General features: G+C 32.6%; 1 protein-coding gene across 3 annotated transcripts in view; it reads left to right on the forward strand.

Moving 5' to 3' along the window:
• The window catches only part of LOC124629540 (ATP-binding cassette subfamily G member 4-like), a 32,051-nt gene extending 12,538 nt beyond the window's left edge, over positions 1–19,513 (forward strand). For all 3 annotated transcript variants that reach the window (XM_047162965.1, XM_047162964.1, XM_047162966.1), the window contains 8 exons: positions 10,056–10,242; positions 11,140–11,285; positions 12,715–12,953; positions 13,745–13,855; positions 14,370–14,530; positions 15,052–15,238; positions 16,339–16,595; positions 16,915–19,513. In XM_047162965.1, the coding sequence (XP_047018921.1) occupies positions 10,056–10,242; positions 11,140–11,285; positions 12,715–12,953; positions 13,745–13,855; positions 14,370–14,530; positions 15,052–15,238; positions 16,339–16,595; positions 16,915–17,259 (1,633 nt within the window). In that variant the 3' untranslated portion in view covers positions 17,260–19,513. The remainder of the gene's footprint in view (positions 1–10,055; positions 10,243–11,139; positions 11,286–12,714; positions 12,954–13,744; positions 13,856–14,369; positions 14,531–15,051; positions 15,239–16,338; positions 16,596–16,914) is intronic.
• Positions 19,514–19,855: the final 342 nt, after the last annotated feature.

The raw sequence follows: 19,855 nt of genomic DNA on the forward strand, positions 1-19,855 counted from the left end.
CGTTTATTGTATGTCAGTAAAATAGCGGCGGGAATGCAGAAACGGCGGTCATCGTAAACATTTTCCGTCTTACCACAAAAACTTTTTAACGTCAGTTTAAGACTTGTCTAAAAAAATGTCAAATTATGACGTTGACATATGGTTCATTTTGGAGCCACATTTTTTTAGACAAGTGTAAAACAGTGGTTAAAGTTTTTGTAGTAAGGCCATTTATGGTTATCAAAAAGTTTAAAATTAGAAGTACATTAATTTCACAGATATAGCATTAATACAATCAATCAACAAAGGATGCCTGTCTTGGGTGAGTCACCGATTGTTAAAAGCCCAATAATTATTTGAATTTTAATTAGTTAACTATTACTCTTGGAATAATACAAACATGATCCTAATTTTCTCTTACACAAAATAAATAAATGAGAAATGTCAATTGATTGGTTATTAATTAGATGTTCGATGAAAAAGACCACAAAGACCTCGCATGATGTAAACTAAAAAGTACCTACTGTTATCCTCTGTGCTGACAGTCCATTTTATTTAATATATATACATACATACGTACTTATAGATATTCTGCATTATTTGTATTCTGTTATGTGTCATGCAAGACTGTAACGTGACCACACTGACCAAGTTTGACGTGGAATTCTAGTAAGTTTCAATACTTAAGCATACCATTCATACCGTAATTGGTGATTAAAGACAGTCAAAATATTTTAAAAGTATGAAAACAAATGATGTCATTGTTACCTAAACTCAACGGAAACTTTCAAACAGTTAGGTCATCGTTTCAGCTGAAAGTCGTCCACCGAAAGCTTCCCCATAAGTTTATTTATTGAGGCAAACCAACCAATTAATTACAAAACAAGTACCTACATATATAATATGTAGGTATATATACTTAATTTTCGCGACTTTGCTCTGTCTTCATCAAACTGCATTCAGGTATTTGGAGTTTTTCGAGAGACTAAAATCTTTGTGATTTCTTTGTTTCATATTAATACATGGGTTGATTTCTTATATTTTCTTATGCCCAAAAGAACTGGGTATCAGCCATACTTCGTGAGTCACATTGATTTGTAATGTTAATTGATAATTACAATTCAAAGACCGACGACTGTTTAACCACAAGCCCTCGAGATATGATAAAAACTATAACTCCATAAAAAAATATCTGCGTGTGTAAACGTAGTAGGAACTTTTTGCAAACAAATATACATATTCAATAGTCTAAGGGCCTTTATTGCTTCCGTATAAGTTTTTTATGAGAAAAATCATGACAATGGCTTTGCTACTTCAATTTAAAGGGTCTAACTTCTGAGATATCTTCTTATACAGGACGCAAAAGTAACTAGCTATGGAATAATATGTTTATCTCTGTCGTACCAACTAGGTAAATGATTTAAAGTATAGCTTAAATTATTATTATCAGAAGGATAACGAAGCCTAAAATTGATTAAATTTTAATACTTACAAATAAACGTATAATTAAAACCATATTTTTTTCTCTTTTACTTTACACTTTATGAACGTGATAAACAATACATTGTTTAGATTTTATACTCTCGTTCTACTCTCTGTACAATCTCAACGACTACCATACATAGATAACATAAACAAAGGTTCAGGAAACTATCACAGACTAAACAGTTAGGTAGCTACACGCTCACATAATACACACAGTAAACAATAAATTATATCACAACGCTTGTCACACTGGCATATATCGAAAACAAAAGTATAACGCTTGATTATTCTGTGGCACTATCAAGAACTGCGGTTTACAAAGGGCCACGTGTTACCGCTCCAAAGGTCACTCATTCCGTTTCTGTGTACAATGTTTATAAGTTTAGTTTAATAATACAATGGTAATGGGTTCCAAATAACATATTGTGTAACATGTTGTGTCAATACGTTACGTTAGTAGGTAACATTTTCAATCTCCAAAATCACAGGGACTGCACGTAGCATTTAAAATGGAATTGCTTTAATTGCATTAGAAACATGTCGATGAATAAACGCAATCAACTTAACTTATTATTAAATGATCACCGGCAAGCTTTGTTGTCCGATTTATTTCCGCCATTGACGTCGATTTATCGATCCTTTTTGGTTATACAAAAAAAACTTCCTTATTGTTGGTTAGTCATCATCATCTCAGCTTTTTCTCAACGATGTTGAGGTCGGCTTCCAGTCTAACGAAATACAGCTAAGTTCTAGATTGTAACATTTTATTGCTGCTGCAATTTATTGGTCTAAAAAACTCAGTCATAAATTAATACTAGCCTAGCCCTTTACCAGGTAAAGGCTTCCTGTCTGAGCAATATTTTTTATACATATAATTCTAGATACTTCCATTTTTGCATACTGGCCACATACTGGCTATACTGAGTATAACTAGAACTATATTATATCAATTAATTAGTCATAGTAGGAAGCAACGAGCAGTTTTATTGCTCTATCTTGTTTTCGTTCCAAATAATTCTGTGCTTATTTTTAAACTGCCCAAAAAGTCATATTTTATCTTGCTACAACGGATTTACTTCATAGTAAAATTATTATTGTAAATTAACATTTCAAAAGATACTATAACATTTACATCGTCGCGACCATACCACAGACCTAAAATATTTTTAAATATCGAATTGAGAAAAAAGTCTAGCAAACCGTGTACCTATTTAAAAATAAAAATTGTCATTTGCCATTTAAAAATAAAAAAATACTGTTTGAAATAAGAATTGTAATGGCAATTGTGTTTTGTTTTTCTTTATCGTTATTTACAGTGGTAATATTTTTATGATTATTAAAATATAAGTTAGTTTTCTTGGAAATAAATGGTGCTTTTTAAAGAAATAGTGCATAAATAATCTTGCAGCAATGGCTCATGAACACAGGTCAGATGATTTAACCATTTTTCATTGACGAATAGAAATTGTATATAGATCTATTTTTACACGTAATAGTTAGATACAAATTAAAATTGTTCTAGTGCTATTGTCTTTACGTGCAGTGTGCTATCGACGTAAAATCGTGACACACAATGTAAATGATTTGCACCGTAGTATAACATAAAACAATGATAAATAAACTTTAAAGAGCACGTTTCAAACGTAACATATAATAATTATTATCTTAGTGACGCGCATTTTCACTCAGCTGCGTATTTAAAGGTATAAAATTACATAATTTACTTATCATTTGTGCATAAGTATACCTACTTTAATATTTTAGCAAATATGCGAGTATTATTATACTGTATACCAAAAAATTAAGATTTTTTTAACTCAGCATTACATATGGCGCTGCTAATACATAAAATACTGGAAAAAATATATATTTTTTTTAAGTCAAGACAGAATACCAGTATCTTTGTATGTTGTCTTACCAGTGGCGTTTACGACTAACACAGTGTTTAATACACCCAAATACCTAGTTATATTATACCTAGCTAGTATCAGTAGACGCGTATTTTTAACATAGCTACCTAAGTAGTTGCGTTTTAAAATAGCTCTGGGCGTTCAACCCAACGATGCGTCCACATAACTGCCTGTCAAATATTTTTATCACGTTCGGGCCGATACCAAGCGATAGACTGACGATTACTCATTATCATTAGTAAATTTATTTAAATCTTATATAAATAAATATTACGAGAAAACGTCACATGACAAATTCAGTAACATTTGCCAATTTCTTTTGTCTTTTTTTGGATATTTTATTTAGAAGATTTATATAAAGAAATCAAACATGTTTTATATTACTTTTATTTTAATCATTGCTCTTATTTTCATGTGTATGAATAAAAATACTGGTTTAACCAATAGAAAAGAGGCACACCTTTTATTGCCAGATATCAGGTCATTGTAACCGTCCCAACCTGTTGAGTAAGATCTCTCAATATTGAAACCAGTTTAGTAACACCACCCATATTACTAATCAAATCTAATGTAAACACTATTCAAAAAGCACATGAGGTGATGTTTTTCTTCATATCTATTAATAAATGTAGACTAGGTTCGCGGCATAGCAACAGCCGCATGTATCGATCAAGGCTAGGCAACGTTAGTCCTGGTTATATTATCAATGGGTAATCATCCAATTCATATTTCTGCGCTTGAACCACCTTGTTGACTTTTGTAAACCTTTAGTATTTGTGAATTGAGAATTACACTCGAAAAATAATCAATATGGTAATAAATGTAACTACGTAATAGGTTCATACCTAATAACTCTCCTTTCTAATGGAATCTGACCCGAATATATGTACATGAGTAGTTCAGGTACATACTTATCTATATTGAAAATAAATATAAGTATCGTAGTAATATCAATTAGATAAGATTTATTTTGTGATAAACTACTCTAAGATAAAAAAAAAATGTTTCCACGCAATTTCCTTTCATACTATTATCAAACCATTAAATGGGAAAAGTTACTTGCTTCACACCATAACAAATCGTAATAACCACGAAGTGGCCATGACCGCGGCCAAATGACGGTTGTAACTTTGTCATTCTAGCCACAGAAGGAAAACAGCATTTAATAAAACTTAATTTACATAGACGCGTGAATTTATAATGTCATTGTAGTGTGGCTTCTCATGAATGTCTTAAGTTAGCATGAATTTCAGCACACATCTATAATAATGTAACAAGCAAGAAACATTTTTTGTTTGTTTGTAAAAGTCTCCGAAACTACAGAGCAGATTTGATTTTTTTTCAGTGTCAGAAAGCTACACTTTTCCCGACTAATATAAGTAACAGCAATATCAGTATATTTTATCCGGGTACGGCAGACGTTTCCCCTGAACCGGGTGAAATCTCTAGTATTAAATATAACGATACTAGGCCATAAGGACAGGACAAACATACAACTAAAATAGCTGTCGCAATTTGTTATAAATATAATCTTTGTTTTATCTTACGCCCTTGAGCGATTTGCTGTAATGATTTGGACAATGTAACATTGACCTGTACCTACTGACTGAGATTAACGTCATTAACCAAGTAACTTTATTATAAAACTCGTTCAACTTACAATTAGCAAATTAAATTAAGTAAACATGAAAATAATTGAATGTCTAGTTTTGAAAATAGAATAATATTACATCGATATCGATATTTTATTTACATTGAGCATGCATATTCCTACAATTAGTTTTGGGCATACAGAAAATTGTTAAGCATTATTTCACTTTGAAAAGCGCTACAAAATTTATAACTATGCTAGTTGACCCTTGGATCCCTGATTTAGGCAATTTGATTTGATATACAACTGATTACTTAGAGCTAAAGAATTAATCAGACTACAAACCTCATGATAACAATATTTCAATGATTGGTGGCCGTGATTTTAATTTATACATATTCAAAAGATACAAAATACGTGGAAACAGTTATCTTTATGTAGCAAAATATCATAATATTTGCTTTTATATTCGTCTGCTATAATTCAAAGTTATTCAAAATAACAAGCAAGCTGGAAATCACCTGATTTCTGGCTGGATTGGAAAATGATTAGTATTTTGTTCTGCAACTAAGTATACAACTGTATAGCCGTAATCAATTGGAACTATATTTTTGGTAAAGCGTATTATTTTGTAAAACTTACCAAATGTTAAACAACTTTTACACATGTTTTGAGGAGCGCTAAAGTCACAGATTACTAAATACTTACTAATAAAGTGAAGAAGTACCTACTTAATATTATAAGGAACAGAACTTCCTACACACAAAGACTCATACGTAGAATTATCGACTATGTTTACTAATTGTGCCGACCCCATTATTATTGAATACAAACAGAACAACGGTTACGCCAGCGAAACTAATGACTGTATTTAGTTCATTAACTCTTTTGATAGTAATTTTGTTGCGCCTACGTTTTATGCAATCGACTCTATAGTGAAGAGTGCTTAGATTCAAAATTCAACAACAAAAATCATTTTTATCAACATAAGTGGTCGCTTAGTGGTCGATTTTTTTTTATAAGTTTGATAACATTACAAAATTTCACTGTTCCGCAATCCTGCTGCAGTGTTTCATGGTAAATCATGCCCTCAGAGTTATCAAGCGTACATATGTATGCTGAAGACAATACCAATAAACAGCAGAAGTTTATAAATATTTATAAAGATTTTTTATTAAACCAAATTAATGGCAACAATACGATTTTTACTATTCAATATTCACCGAGTAACACGCCAGCGACCACAAGCGACGATGATACTTCACAGTATTAGGCTGTTAACCTGTGAAATGCTACCCAGTTGTTTACACAAATGTTCCATCAATATATCCATTGAGTAGCTCATTGCACAACATGATCTCGTAGTAGGCGGGTTAAGCAAGAATTTTTATACTCTGATAACTAACACAGCGACGGCCGATAACCGGTAGTCATATTTTTACAGTTATGTATTAGTTCCACTTTAAGCAATTAGTATTGACGCCTTAATACACGCTTTATTTATAAACAGAAATATCTTCCGTGTCACTGGGTATTCAATAGGTTCATAGCGCCATGCGTGTTTTTAATTTATTTAAGTATATGAATGCAAGTATTTGTTACATTAAGTACAAGGTCTGCTAAAACCCAACAACCTACTAGCCTAATTATTGCATTTATTTACTATTTACATTCAACGTTCAAATGCAGGCATCAAGCATTGCATTGTATATTGACTGTTATTCTGTTCTATATATCATAAGTATTAAATCAATAACTATTTAAAACAAATATTATGATCTTCTTCGTTCGTCATGAGCACGCTTCACTGATAAGAATATTGCGATTTAATATATCAAGGCAGCTTCAGATATTGAAATTAATTAGATTCATAAATTACTTAATCAAGATCACTTTTCTTCGGCACAAAAGGAAATCTCATGAAACAGGTCCGATTTAAAAAGATATTTCAGCTTTAAATCGTCCATTTGAAGAGTTTAATAGGTACTTTTCACCTGAACTTGTTAAGTACTAATTCCAACGGGTGAAAGCTATGCGTAATACACTGAACTACTTGTGTAGAATATGCAGAGAAGTTCATATTATTCTATATTTCACCTACTTTTCTATTACGACTCATTTTCGATTAAATATATTATGTAAGTAACCTAAAGTTACTGATAGAACGGTGTGACTAATACAATCAATACATCAATACAATTATTTGTGGTGTTAGGTATGTTTGAGAATCATTAGGCAAACGGTACATTTGTTTGTAGCTATCAAAAGCTTATTTACCTTTTATTTTATTGAAATATCCTTTTTCCTTATTCCTATCATCAAAACAAATTCATTTTACGACATGATTACAATTTTCTAAATCTGCCTACTTCTCATATCTCACATCCGTAAAACTATAAATTCGATAAAGTTATACCAGTTTTTGAAACTTTTAGGTATAAATACGAAGTAACTAAAACTAGAAATATAGACTCACTAAAACATCTGGTATCAGGTGTATATATATTCTGGAAAAAACATATTTTAATTTGCAGGCAGACTTTATTTTTTCGCAAATATTTACGGCAACTAGAATAAAAACAAAGGTAATTTAAAAGGTTGTTCTTAATTATCCAGTAATGTGTCCTTCTTATCATTACACAGCAACAGTGTTTAATTACCAGTGTTAATCATTTATCACTAAATTATGTAGATGTTCGTTATCTAATGCGTCAGAGTAGGCCCTCATAATGAATTGGCATCAATAAGCTCTTCTTTGTCCAAACTATCAAGAATTTCTCGTGACCTTATGATGGTAAAATTAATTATATAAATATATAACAGCAGATTTTTGGTTTTCATTAAACTACTTTTGTATGCACTCCTTCTTTTCAAATATTTATTATTTCATCAATTGAACATGACCCCATCTTTTATAAATGACGTTTTTAGTCAATTATCTTTTTGGTCCAGTTGTATAAACAATATAAAAACAGTAGATACCTTATCAAAAGTAAACCTTATAAAGATACATATAACTTAGTCTAACTTTCATATATATTTTTTTAGCTTGGTGTAAAAACTGGCTGTATTATCTTCATTGTAAAGATAACAAAGGATTCGTCAGATTGCTTACTTTGCCTTTTTCTTTATAATTTATGGCAGGATTAGTTCATGATTTATACGATAAAAATATTTCACTCTTTTTAATTCCAAAGATGGAACAAAAATTATATCTATCTTGAGTGAATATTTTGCTTCCAAAATTAATGTATTTTTCTCCGTTTAATCACCTGAACCTCAAAACATGGCTTAATTAATTGAAATATAGTCAATTAAGTTTATAAATCTGGAATCTTAAAAGTACATGTCATTTTTATTGTGAGCTGGAATGTGGAAAAGTTATGTATGTAACTAAGCACATCACCGTTAATTAATTCTGTGTGAATAATATAAATACCTGTATATTATTACAAATGTAAAGTTCATCTAAATGATTACCTGTAAAGAATGTTTACCCTTTTATTTGTTATGCCATTACGGTTTCCGGTAACTCTTTTTCTTTATTGTTTATATGTAGTTAACTATCCGCTTTCGCTAGATATCCAAAGCAAATAATAATTCAAACAAAACCATCTCGGGCGGTTTTTCTATTATGACCAATTATTTATTAAATCGGTTTTATACTTGGACAACTTTTATAAAAGGTCAGGCACGTATTAATGTCGTTGACTGGTAAACATTTAATGGCACCATTCACGAAAGTCGGTTACATAAAATGTTGTTTATAATAGCTAGGAATTATTCTACACATAGCTTTTTAGAAAAAGCATGGTATCTTCTACATTCAGGTACTTTAACTACAATCATACTAAATAGTTAGGAAAATAACAATATTTTCTCTAAGTAAACAATTAATCTGTCTCACTTCATAAATATAACAACGTATAAATAAGCATTACTTTAAAACAAATACACAGGTAAATACCAATAAGACATTCTTCACATACTTACACAAAGGAAACGAATCTACGGGGACAATTAATGGATACTTCCTCATGCTCCAAATTGTTACATTGAGCGGTGACTCAAAGCGTAGGAGATGACAAGCCACCGCGTGTACTTACGACCAAATAACGTTGTTACTTACAACATGGCACTTAGCTTATTGAGGATGTCACTTTATACATACTTCCTTCAGGCCCTAAGACAGGAGAAATGGCAATGTTTTACCCATTTTTAGTTTAAAACCGAATGAAATGCCTGGGACGTTTGGCTCTCTCTCCAACTAAATGATAAATCGCCTGAAACTTCATCAGTTTTCTCCATTCATTTATTATCTACTAGTTGAAACAGCTAAGGCTAGTGGCAATTTCCCACTGACTCATTTTGCATTAGCAACTCTACATACTTCTCTATAAAACTCTTACTTTGATCCTATCGCTGTAATAAGATTAAATAAAATCCTTCCACCTGCCTGATAGAATATAAAGCCCAAATCTATAGATAGGTGCGTAGGTAACAATAGATAAAATATTTCCAAGTCTGTCGTACGATAAAACAATTGGTAAACTGATTAATCGGTACCACGTATGTTCATAGGTTAACCGTTGAAGGTAGATACGTATGTTGCAGGGTCGATGAGACCTTACCCAACTGTTAAAAAAGATAAATTGATTAGATTAGACTATCACTAACAACGTAAATCATGATTCATGGTCTATATTGGTCTGTTGCTGTTGATGAATTTTGATAACCAGCTGTAAATGATAAAAATCTTAATCACAAAAACTTGTCTTGAAAAAGTTAAGCCTCCAACCGGTTTGACCCCACAGAGTGTTTAAAGACATACAACTTTAATATCTTAATTAAATTAGGTATTTTATCTTTTAAAATGTAACCCATCACAAAATAAAGAGTTTTTAATAATTTATTTATTCATTTTTATCAAAATAATATAATTATCCAGTAGTAAATATATGAAGTTATATCTAAGTGCTCTTTGTTAAGTTGAACAAGTCAGAATTAAAAATATTTTTTTTTTAACTTCGAGACTTGACGCGACGTATTAAACTTCCTTTTGTGTAATTTCCATATTATTTCCATTTCAGAAAACCGACAAGTGGCAATATCTACGTCAATGGACGCGTGCGCAATGAGAAAATGTTCAGAAGACGATCATGTTACATTTTACAAGACGACAGGGTGCAAGACATGCTCACAATTCAAGAATCACTTCACATAGCCGCTGATCTCAAATTAGGAAATCATATTAGTAAACAACAAAAAAAACGACGGGTAAGTTTTCCTAATACTAATACTTACATCCTACTAATATTATACACTTTGAATGTAATGTAATGTGTGTTTGTTCCTTCTTCATGCAAAAACTATCGCAAGGATTTTGATTAAACTTTTCTGTGATACTTGCCTTATATATCAGAATAACATATAGGCTGCTTTTATCTCGATTTGGGAAGAAGTTCTCCCGAGAAGCGGGTGAAACTACTGGCAGAAGGTAATAATTACTACAATGGATATGTTTTTAGTTTTATCTAAATTAATTCAATCACGCTTCCTATCTTTAAAGGTCGAATAGAAAATTTTCGACTTCAACATATCAGCTGTGAATGTTAGCAGCTAAGCAATTACAAGGACCACGCTGTTACAACATACAAAACACACAAAACGGAATTTGACAATATAAAAATAAACTAATCTTTGTTTCTCAAATTATTAAAAAGAAGTGTTCCTTTAAGGAACGATAAACGTTTTCCTACATTTTGCTCTCTCCCATGATACGATTGTCGTTGCACAATGCAATCCAGTCCCCAATTGGTTTCAAGATAAAGATACAAAAAAGTGAGACCATTTTTAACAACTTTGATACTGTTAATTTATCTTTATAAGAAGCCGATAGCGATAGCTTTCACAAAAATCTGTTCGGCACTGGTTGGATCAACTGACGATAATTACATTGTCTACATCTAAGATTCTGATTTATTTACGATAAGGCCACGTTTTTGATACCACCTACCAATACAATACAAGATTCAAACATGTCTGAAAATTCTCTCCTTTGCCTTATATTATTATGTAGGTATTTTAAAGAAAAATATGTACTTCTCCCTTGAATATCCTTAACAATGATTGGCTAATAAATAAATATTAAAGCTAATGATGTTTTCTTTCCAGGTAGAAGAAATAATCACATCTCTTGGTTTAAGTGCAGCACGACACACGAGAGCTGGCAATTTGTCTGGTGGCCAGAAGAAAAGGCTAGCTATAGGTCTAGAATTAATCAGTGACCCTCCGGTCATGTTTTTAGATGAACCTACCAGGTAAACATGTAGTCTACATTAAAAACATAGAACACTAAATAGTACCTATAAAACCTTGTTAATCTGGTACTGATAAAATTCAGGTGGTCTTTCTTTTACGTTCGCCTTGATAACGAATAAAACTCACCCACTACTTCCTTTTTAAAAGGTAATAGGTGACTAAGGAGTGTAACGGGTTATGAAATATAAAAATTAGCCCACGCAACTCATATAACTCGAAAATATTGGTGAAATCTTGTTTAAGACTACGGGGGCAGTTTGGCTCTAATTAATTGCAATAAAGTTATTTTTATGATTGATGAACAACCAACAATAGGACGGCATCCTGTCACTATTTATAACTGACTGCTATCAACTACTGAACAACACGTTACAGTCGCATGAAATATCTGAAAGTGCCACTCGCATACTACAACATCGTTATCAACAACAAATCAGAAGGATTAGTCGAGGAATTAAATATTCTAGATATGAGCACATGCTTTTTAGATACTGTATTTAATTAAAAATTTTATATAGAGCTCGGTGCTGGTTCAGTATCTCGATGTAAATAAGTATGATGTACAATGACTCAGCTTACAGTTCAGTAGCTATCAACTTTGTGCGAGCTCAATTGTTGTAAATTGTATTAAATTCAATGAACCCTGAATGAAAACAATGAACACTGGCATTTCATATTTTATTGTTAGTCTAAGTGTTTAATTTAGTTTAGATAAAACACATACATTTAGACACAAAATTGACGTAGCTGCGTGTCTTTCCGAAAACAATAAAGTCTAAAATACATTCCTAATTATATAACCTCATGTTTCCGTGCCAGAAGTATTTATCTGTCGATATTTGCACGATAACATATCTAGATAATGAGGTGACACTAAAACATTGTAATTTAATCCATTATACGGCATTTATATGTATTATATCTAAATCATATCTGTTGATAATTACAATGTAAGGTTTGCCAAATCCGGTAAACACAAGTCACTTAATTTCTTTTGATTGTGGCTTATTGGAGGAAAATGTCCATAAATTGGGTGTTTAACACTATTTTAACTTTTAGGTAAACTCATTGCTTAGGCATTCTTAAGTCCATTTTGTAAATGAAGATCTCAGAATATAATTTTCTTCCAAATCAAGACAAGCCGATTCCCAATGTAATTGGCTTCAGATTCCAATGTAATATTATAATGAATGCACCTGATTAACTGTGACTTATTTGGGGCATTTGCCTACCTGACCTCATCAACACAGTTACCTCTTTATCCCTTGGTAATAAAAACTGGTAGTCAAAGTTTCCAAGTACCAACTATTAGTAACAACAGTCAAATGTAACCGTTGTATACCACAAATGAAAAATCATCAAAATGAAAATGTACTGATGCGACAAAAAAAGTTCAAACATTTGAACGTAATTATATCTTCTTTCCAGTGGGCTGGATAGTTCAATATCGAAGCAAATAGTATATTTACTTCACCTTTTAGCGCGGCAAGGGCGGACGGTGGTGGTGACTATGCACCAGCCGTCCGCCGCACTCTTGCACATGGTGGACCGGCTGTATGCCGTGGTGGGGGGACGCTGCGCATACGTCGGGTCCGTGCCGCAACTCCTGCCGTATTTAGAGCAAATGGACTTGATGTGCCCGCCTTACCACAACCCTGTTGATTTCTGTAAGTATTTCTACCGAACCTAATTCTAACTTCACATTTCACATAAAATGATGTGGAACAGTTTTACGGATTTCCTCTTGCTAATAAATGCGATAGTAACTTCGTCTGTCTGCTGAGCTTTCACGACAGAACCATTGATTCGATAAATCTAGATTCGGGAAGTAGTTCCTTCGGGCTTTGTTGAAACCGTGGGTCACAGCCAGTTTGAAGTAGGTAATTCTAACTTCAAACATTTGGTTATCAACATTTTTGATATAACATCCTCCGAGCCTTTTTCCCAATCATGTTGGGGTCGGCTTCCAGTCTATCCGGATTCAGCTGAGTACCAGTGCTTTACAAGAAGCGACTGCCTATCTGACATTTTTGATATAACGATGACGATCAATTTGTTCGTAATAGTTCCTGCTTTGAAACCGGTCACATGTTTGAGCTGTGCATTCTATAAATGTAATAAATGACTTATTTTGAAAATTAAACATCTTACAATTTTAGCTGCATAGTACTTATAATGTAAATGATTAATTAAAAGTCTGCAAGGAAACTATTAAGTGGTTTCATTTTTATATTTAACAACGTACTCGGGTTTATTTTGCATAATTTAATTTTCTGATACTTTAACAGTTATCCACATACAAATCATTTTACCTTTTACTCCTTTTAACGCCAAATCCGTAGACACTGAAAAACTTAGAAACGAAGATTTCCTATTATTTAGCCATTTATTTCCAGTTTCAGTACCTATATAGTAAATCATTTTACAACTTTTACAAAAAAAATTTCTATCTTTTCAGTAATCGAAATATGTGTGGATAATGCGAGCAAACTGGTCGAGAACTCGGAAAATGGAAAGAATAAAAGATGGATCACAAACGTATCTCATGAGACTGATAGTAAAATAATAGGTACGTATTTCTTTATTAGAATAGTTAATTCAGTAGATATTACTGCTGTTAGTACTTCTATGATAATACATTACATGCAAGCCGTGTTGAATCCTTGAACTGACTAACACTCAGTTATCCGCTTTATAAATATTAATTAAGCTAATTAAAGTAAACTTCTGCACACGTATGTATTTTCGTTTATTACTTAAAATACAGCTGTCATCATCATTCACATTTGAAGCAGCGGGTGTTTATTAAATAACTCTTTGCTCGTCATCTGTAGGGGTCGACAAACTAATCATAATAAGGAAAATATCATGCGTGTTTTTATCATCTGGTATTTTAACAGCTTCTGTACATTGACGATTGTCGTCAACATTCCTATCTATTTGTTGAAGCAATATATCTCAATTTGACTATCTATTATTTGAAGCAATGTATCTCAATTTGACTATCTATTAGTTGAAGTGCCTCAATTTAACTACATTTATAAGTCCACAAAATTAATTTTCTGTTTCTTTTTTCCTTCCAGAAAAATCTAATCTAAATGCCGCTGTGTATGAAGAGGTTTGTCTGACGACGCTACCTGCCCCAAAAGAGGACCCAACGAGTAAAATACTATTAGCACTTAAGAGTACCTACTCCACGTCACCATGGAAACAATTCATCACCCTCACTCGCAGATCACTACTGGTAAAATACTGTAATTTATTTTCGATACAATGTTTTTATTTAGTCTTACAAAAAAATCGAAATATAATCTCTGAATTCCACCACACCAGATCCAAACATGTCATTAAGTTAAGAAAAAAACGAGCTTACGATTGAATGATTGCTCGAGTACTGTTAATGTAATTATTTGAAGTTCTTGCTTGGGTTACGATAATGTCTGTCATTTCATGTGAAAGCTCTGCCGTGAAATTAACGGGTAAGAACAGATCAGCTTGGAAGCATTTTATCAACTGATGTGCTACAATTTGGAATGCAGTACCTAATAAACTCAAAATTCCTAATTAAATTATTTTTGAACTCTGCAAACTATTTAATACACCGTTTAAGGCCACTAAATTATTCTAATTATATAGCCCAATCCCCAGAAAATCCGTATCCGTAGACTCATAGAAGCAAACTTTCTTCTTTCTTTAATTCCATTTGTATGTTGTGGACAAAAGTTAAGTAAAAAACCATTGAGAGCCTTAATTATAATTTTGCAGTCATTATGGAGAAACCCATCGTTCACGTTAATGACGACGGGCATCCACTGCGCCATGGCGTTGTTCCTCGGCTTTCTGTTCTACAACGTCGGCGAGGACGCGGCCTACGTGCGGACTAACTACAACTACCTGTACTTCAGCCTCATGTTCCTCATGTTCACCGCCTTCAGTGCTGTTACTATAAGCTGTGAGTATCTAATAACATACCGGTGACATTTAGGCAATAAGTACTAGACTAACAAAATCTCCCCTGAATTGAAGAAGTTTTTTGGTGAGAAATCAACAAATGATTCCTCTCGCTGTGGGTGCAGCATAAAGGTACTCTCTTACTCACTAAAACCCACCATATTCCTTCTTAAGCCCTTTATGTACGAGGGCCACGGTAGCTGTTTCGGACAATCCCGCAGCCCCGGATAGTGAAGCTAACTGACCTGGTAATTTAGCCTCTAAGATAGACATTAGAAGTACAGAAACAGCATGCATCCATAACATTAAAGACGAAATATTGCTTTATGAAAATACCTAGAAGAATAGCTGCCCTTATGAGTCAACCACTAACAAGTATGCGAAAAGGTTGCATGCACGAGTAAACGGCAATTTACAATGAACTTGAAACGACAAAGTATTGCCAATCATATCTGACTCAGAGCACGTAATTAGGTCAACCAACGGAAGCTACATATACATATATAACTGAATAATTAAGATTCGATTCACACGTTCATGTTGTAGTGTTTATATACAATGTTCTGAAATTAGCAGAGCGCATCAAATTACTACTTCGTTTGTAATGATTCTAAAATAGACTTGAGAGTATGTCCTCATTAAAGAGAGCTTTTCTTTGTTAACTAAATGTAATTGACTTTTAAAATTTTAGAATAATATTAGTAGCTCTTGTTCTTTCTGCCTGTTTCCAAGTTATTTGGGATCGGCGTAATATGTTTTCCGCTTTCTTCTCAGTCAGCCGTCATACTAAAATTCACTCCCTTCTTATTCATGTCATCATTTGACAAAAAAAATTGTCTTCACTTTGGAATAGATAAATGAATTACCCATCGCACTCTTTATGAGATTGATTTTTCATAAGATAAGACTGTCTTGAATTTATGTTATTTACTTCATCCCTAAAACCACTATTCTCGCCAAGTCTGAAGAATGACGATTTGCAACTAAATTGCAACCAAATGGAACGTATTCCTCCACACATTCTTTCCCAAACATCAAAAAATGGCTTATACGACACAAAGTTTGGCAAAAACCACCAATCATATATATTTTTGTTCACAGTCCCCGAAGAAATACCCCTGATCCGACGGGAGCACTTCAACAGATGGTACACCGCGGGCGCCTACTACATGTCGACCATCGTATCGACGCTACCCACCCAGACTGTCTGCACTCTCTCCTACGCCATCATCACGTACTGGCTGACGGGCCAGCCCACTGATATCCGCAGATTCGCTGGCTTCTGCTGTGTGCTGCTGTTGGTCTCTTACGTGGCGTTGGTCAAAGGACTCCTTGTTGGATCCTTGTTTAATGTTAAGGTTAGTTCAATTGGTTTTGTTACTATATTGAGTTAGTGTGTTGTAGTTATACTTTGATTCTAAACTCTAAGTATCTACACGATTTTCAACAACAATCTATAATGATTTTAGTAGGATTGAAGATATAATTCGTCTATACAGATTTATTTTTGATGCTATTGTTCAGGATTTAAGAATTCGCTAAATTTAAATAACTTGCATACGATTCTCTGATCATAAAAGAAGAAAAAACCCAAAATATTTAATTTAGGTAGTCGTATACTTACTTAATATGTTGCTTTCACAACGTGTATTATAACAAAGAATTTCCTCATTACAGAACGGAGTAGTATTCGGTCCATTCTTCATAATGCCGTTTACCATATTCTCCGGTTTCTTCCTCCGCTACTGCGACGCACCGTTCTTCGTGCGCTGGTTATTCCAAGCTTCATTCCTCAAGCACGGGTTAGTCGGGCTGGTCCTGTCCATCTACGGCATGGATCGGCCCAACCTCGTCTGCTCGGAACTCTACTGTCACTACACGTACCCCACTCAATTCCTTATGGACACCTTCGTCTTAGGTGAGAAGTTCTCCATGCTTATCGTAGCCTTACTTAGCATAGGTTCTATCGTTAGTATACTAGCCTTTCTAATACTAAAAATTAGATTAAAGAACAAATGGTGATTTAATAAGGTAAGTGTAGTGCGACGAGATGTGGAAATCTCGTTTTTTTATGACAATACAACTAGTCTGTTCGTGGTCGCAAACTGTAGAGTAAGCGATGTGTATCACGTCTGCATTATTTTATGATATCGTAACCAAACGAGTTTCTTCGGTAAATATGAAACTGAGAAACACAAGTATTTGATATTGTGAAAAGTGCTCCAATTTTATAAAGTACCTTATGTAATTGTACGGGAATATTGTAATAGAAATACTGATATTATATTGATTTGTAGAGTTTTGCTAAGCTTGAAGAATAAATGTAGTCTTCTGAGATACAAAGTAGATTGTACATCTTATAATTTTAAGTATATTAGACATTCCAATGTAAATATTGTACATTTAAGCTACAATTTATTACCAGAGAGAATACGTATTACCAAATATATTTTATAATTTTATCGAACAAGACATTTGTTTAATTTTTCACACTATCACCACATAAATGGTAGAATCAACCCAAAATATTATTTCTAAAACATAAAAACCACTGCATAAATGAAACTATTAGTGGTTATAAAACAAATTTAAAACATATAATCCTAAAAAAGGTTTTAAAGGCTTGATTCAACCGGACCGCTTATGATGGATCTATCGGAAGCTTTCGACACCTCTAATCATGATAGCAGTTATTGGTAAGCATTAATTTCATGGATTATTGATAAAATTGACACGTGCATTTGATTTTCATTTTCAATACAGGTGTATACCTTGAAATTTTAGATAAATACATTTAAACTGTAGTTGCATTTTAGCTCATTATGTATTTTTATTTGATTTTGGTTATATTATAATTTGGTATTTAACGTCAAATAATATTAGTAAGGCTATTTTAATTGTAAATAAGTAAATTACTTTCATAGAATTAATAAAAATACAAAGGGATTTTATTGTATTAATTTTTTGGTTGAAATAATTCTATGTTACGTTATATTATATCTTATGTACTAGAATGTATTTATATTAATCACTTAATGTTACATGATGTAAATTCAAATAATTATATCGTGTCGTATATGTTTTTTTCTTAAGTCTTGCCATAACGCGTATGAGTCATAAATGTAACAAATGCAATAATGTTAAACAATAAATATGTATTTATCATGTTGTATATGTCACCGTAAGATTACAAACATCGTTAGATTACAATCTATCTCGAGAGATTGTAAACTGTTGAATTATTGTGAACCGTAACATCTGATTGCAATTTAACGCATTATTTTTCGCTATATTATAATCTATCGATGAGAAATTGTCAAATTGTCAACTGTCCGAAAGCTCTCCCTGATTGGTCAGTCTTTTTGTAAGATCGACCAATCACGACCAGCCGTGCATATACAAATATTAAAACACGAGAAATTAATGTAATTTAGGTTATGTTCGGAAACTAACACTAATTTGTTGGTTTATCGTTCAAACTGCTTTTCTTTGGTTAATCACAGATAAATTTTACATCCTCAACACTTTTATATAACTAAATCTAAAGATATAAGTTATTTTCAACAGGAAATCAATTTATAATCACGAAAACACAGTTGTTGTTTACACAACCGACAACAAACGAAATAAACAAACAAAATGGCGAATGCCGGAGCGGCGGGGGCACATTACGTTCTACCAATCAGCGCGCAAGATGCATTCCGTTCTATGCCAGTTGACAATTTGACCGCTTTACATTGATAGATTATAATATAGCGAAAAATAATACGTTAAATTGCAATCAGATGTTACGGTTCACAATAATTCGACAGTTTACAATCTCTCGAGATAGATTGTAATCTAACGATGTTTGTAATCTTACGGTGACATATACATATCATTTAATTTGATTTCACTAGTCAGACACAGATATAACTTTTAAACGATTCAGTTCGTTTGTTTGGTTCAGTCATAAACTTTCAGTGCTTTATGTATTTACTTTAATATAAGCGTGTTGACTGAAGTAATGATAACTGAATAAGCAGATCAATTTGTTAGTAAAATAAAAGTTTTGTCTACAAAGTCCAAATACTCAGATTTAACCAACACAAACACAAACAACAAGTTAATTTTTTATGCTAAAAGAAAATGGGCTCGAGAAGGAAATATGTAAGTAAAAAATATTTTAATAAGTATTTTTGAAAGAATTGTATGATAGTACTTGCACACTCAATGACGCAAGAGGCAAATAAAATGTACATACCGAATAACTTGACGAATAAACCATTCAACCTTACTATGACTTAGTTTTCTTCCCAAATCCTCTTTTTAAAAATACTCATAAAATAAACCGAATGAAATCATAGGCAAAAAACATATATAATAAGTACTTAAAAAAAGAACAAAGTAACTGAACTTCTTGTTTTTCTTTTGTTACTGTAGGTCATCACAAAAACGTAATGGGCCAAATAGTCGACCTTGAGTGATACCGTTATGAGTAGACACGTTAACGGTATATGTTGTGCAGGTTGTGTTGTGTATCAATACAAAAGAGCCTTCATTATTCATTAGTATTTTACTTTTAGAAAATAACAAAAGTACCGAGATTGTTAAAAAATAAGGATAATAATAGAAGATA

The sequence above is a fragment of the Helicoverpa zea genome, chromosome 4 (genome assembly GCF_022581195.2).
Source record: "Helicoverpa zea isolate HzStark_Cry1AcR chromosome 4, ilHelZeax1.1, whole genome shotgun sequence".
Classification (NCBI taxonomy): Eukaryota; Metazoa; Arthropoda; class Insecta; order Lepidoptera; family Noctuidae; genus Helicoverpa; species Helicoverpa zea.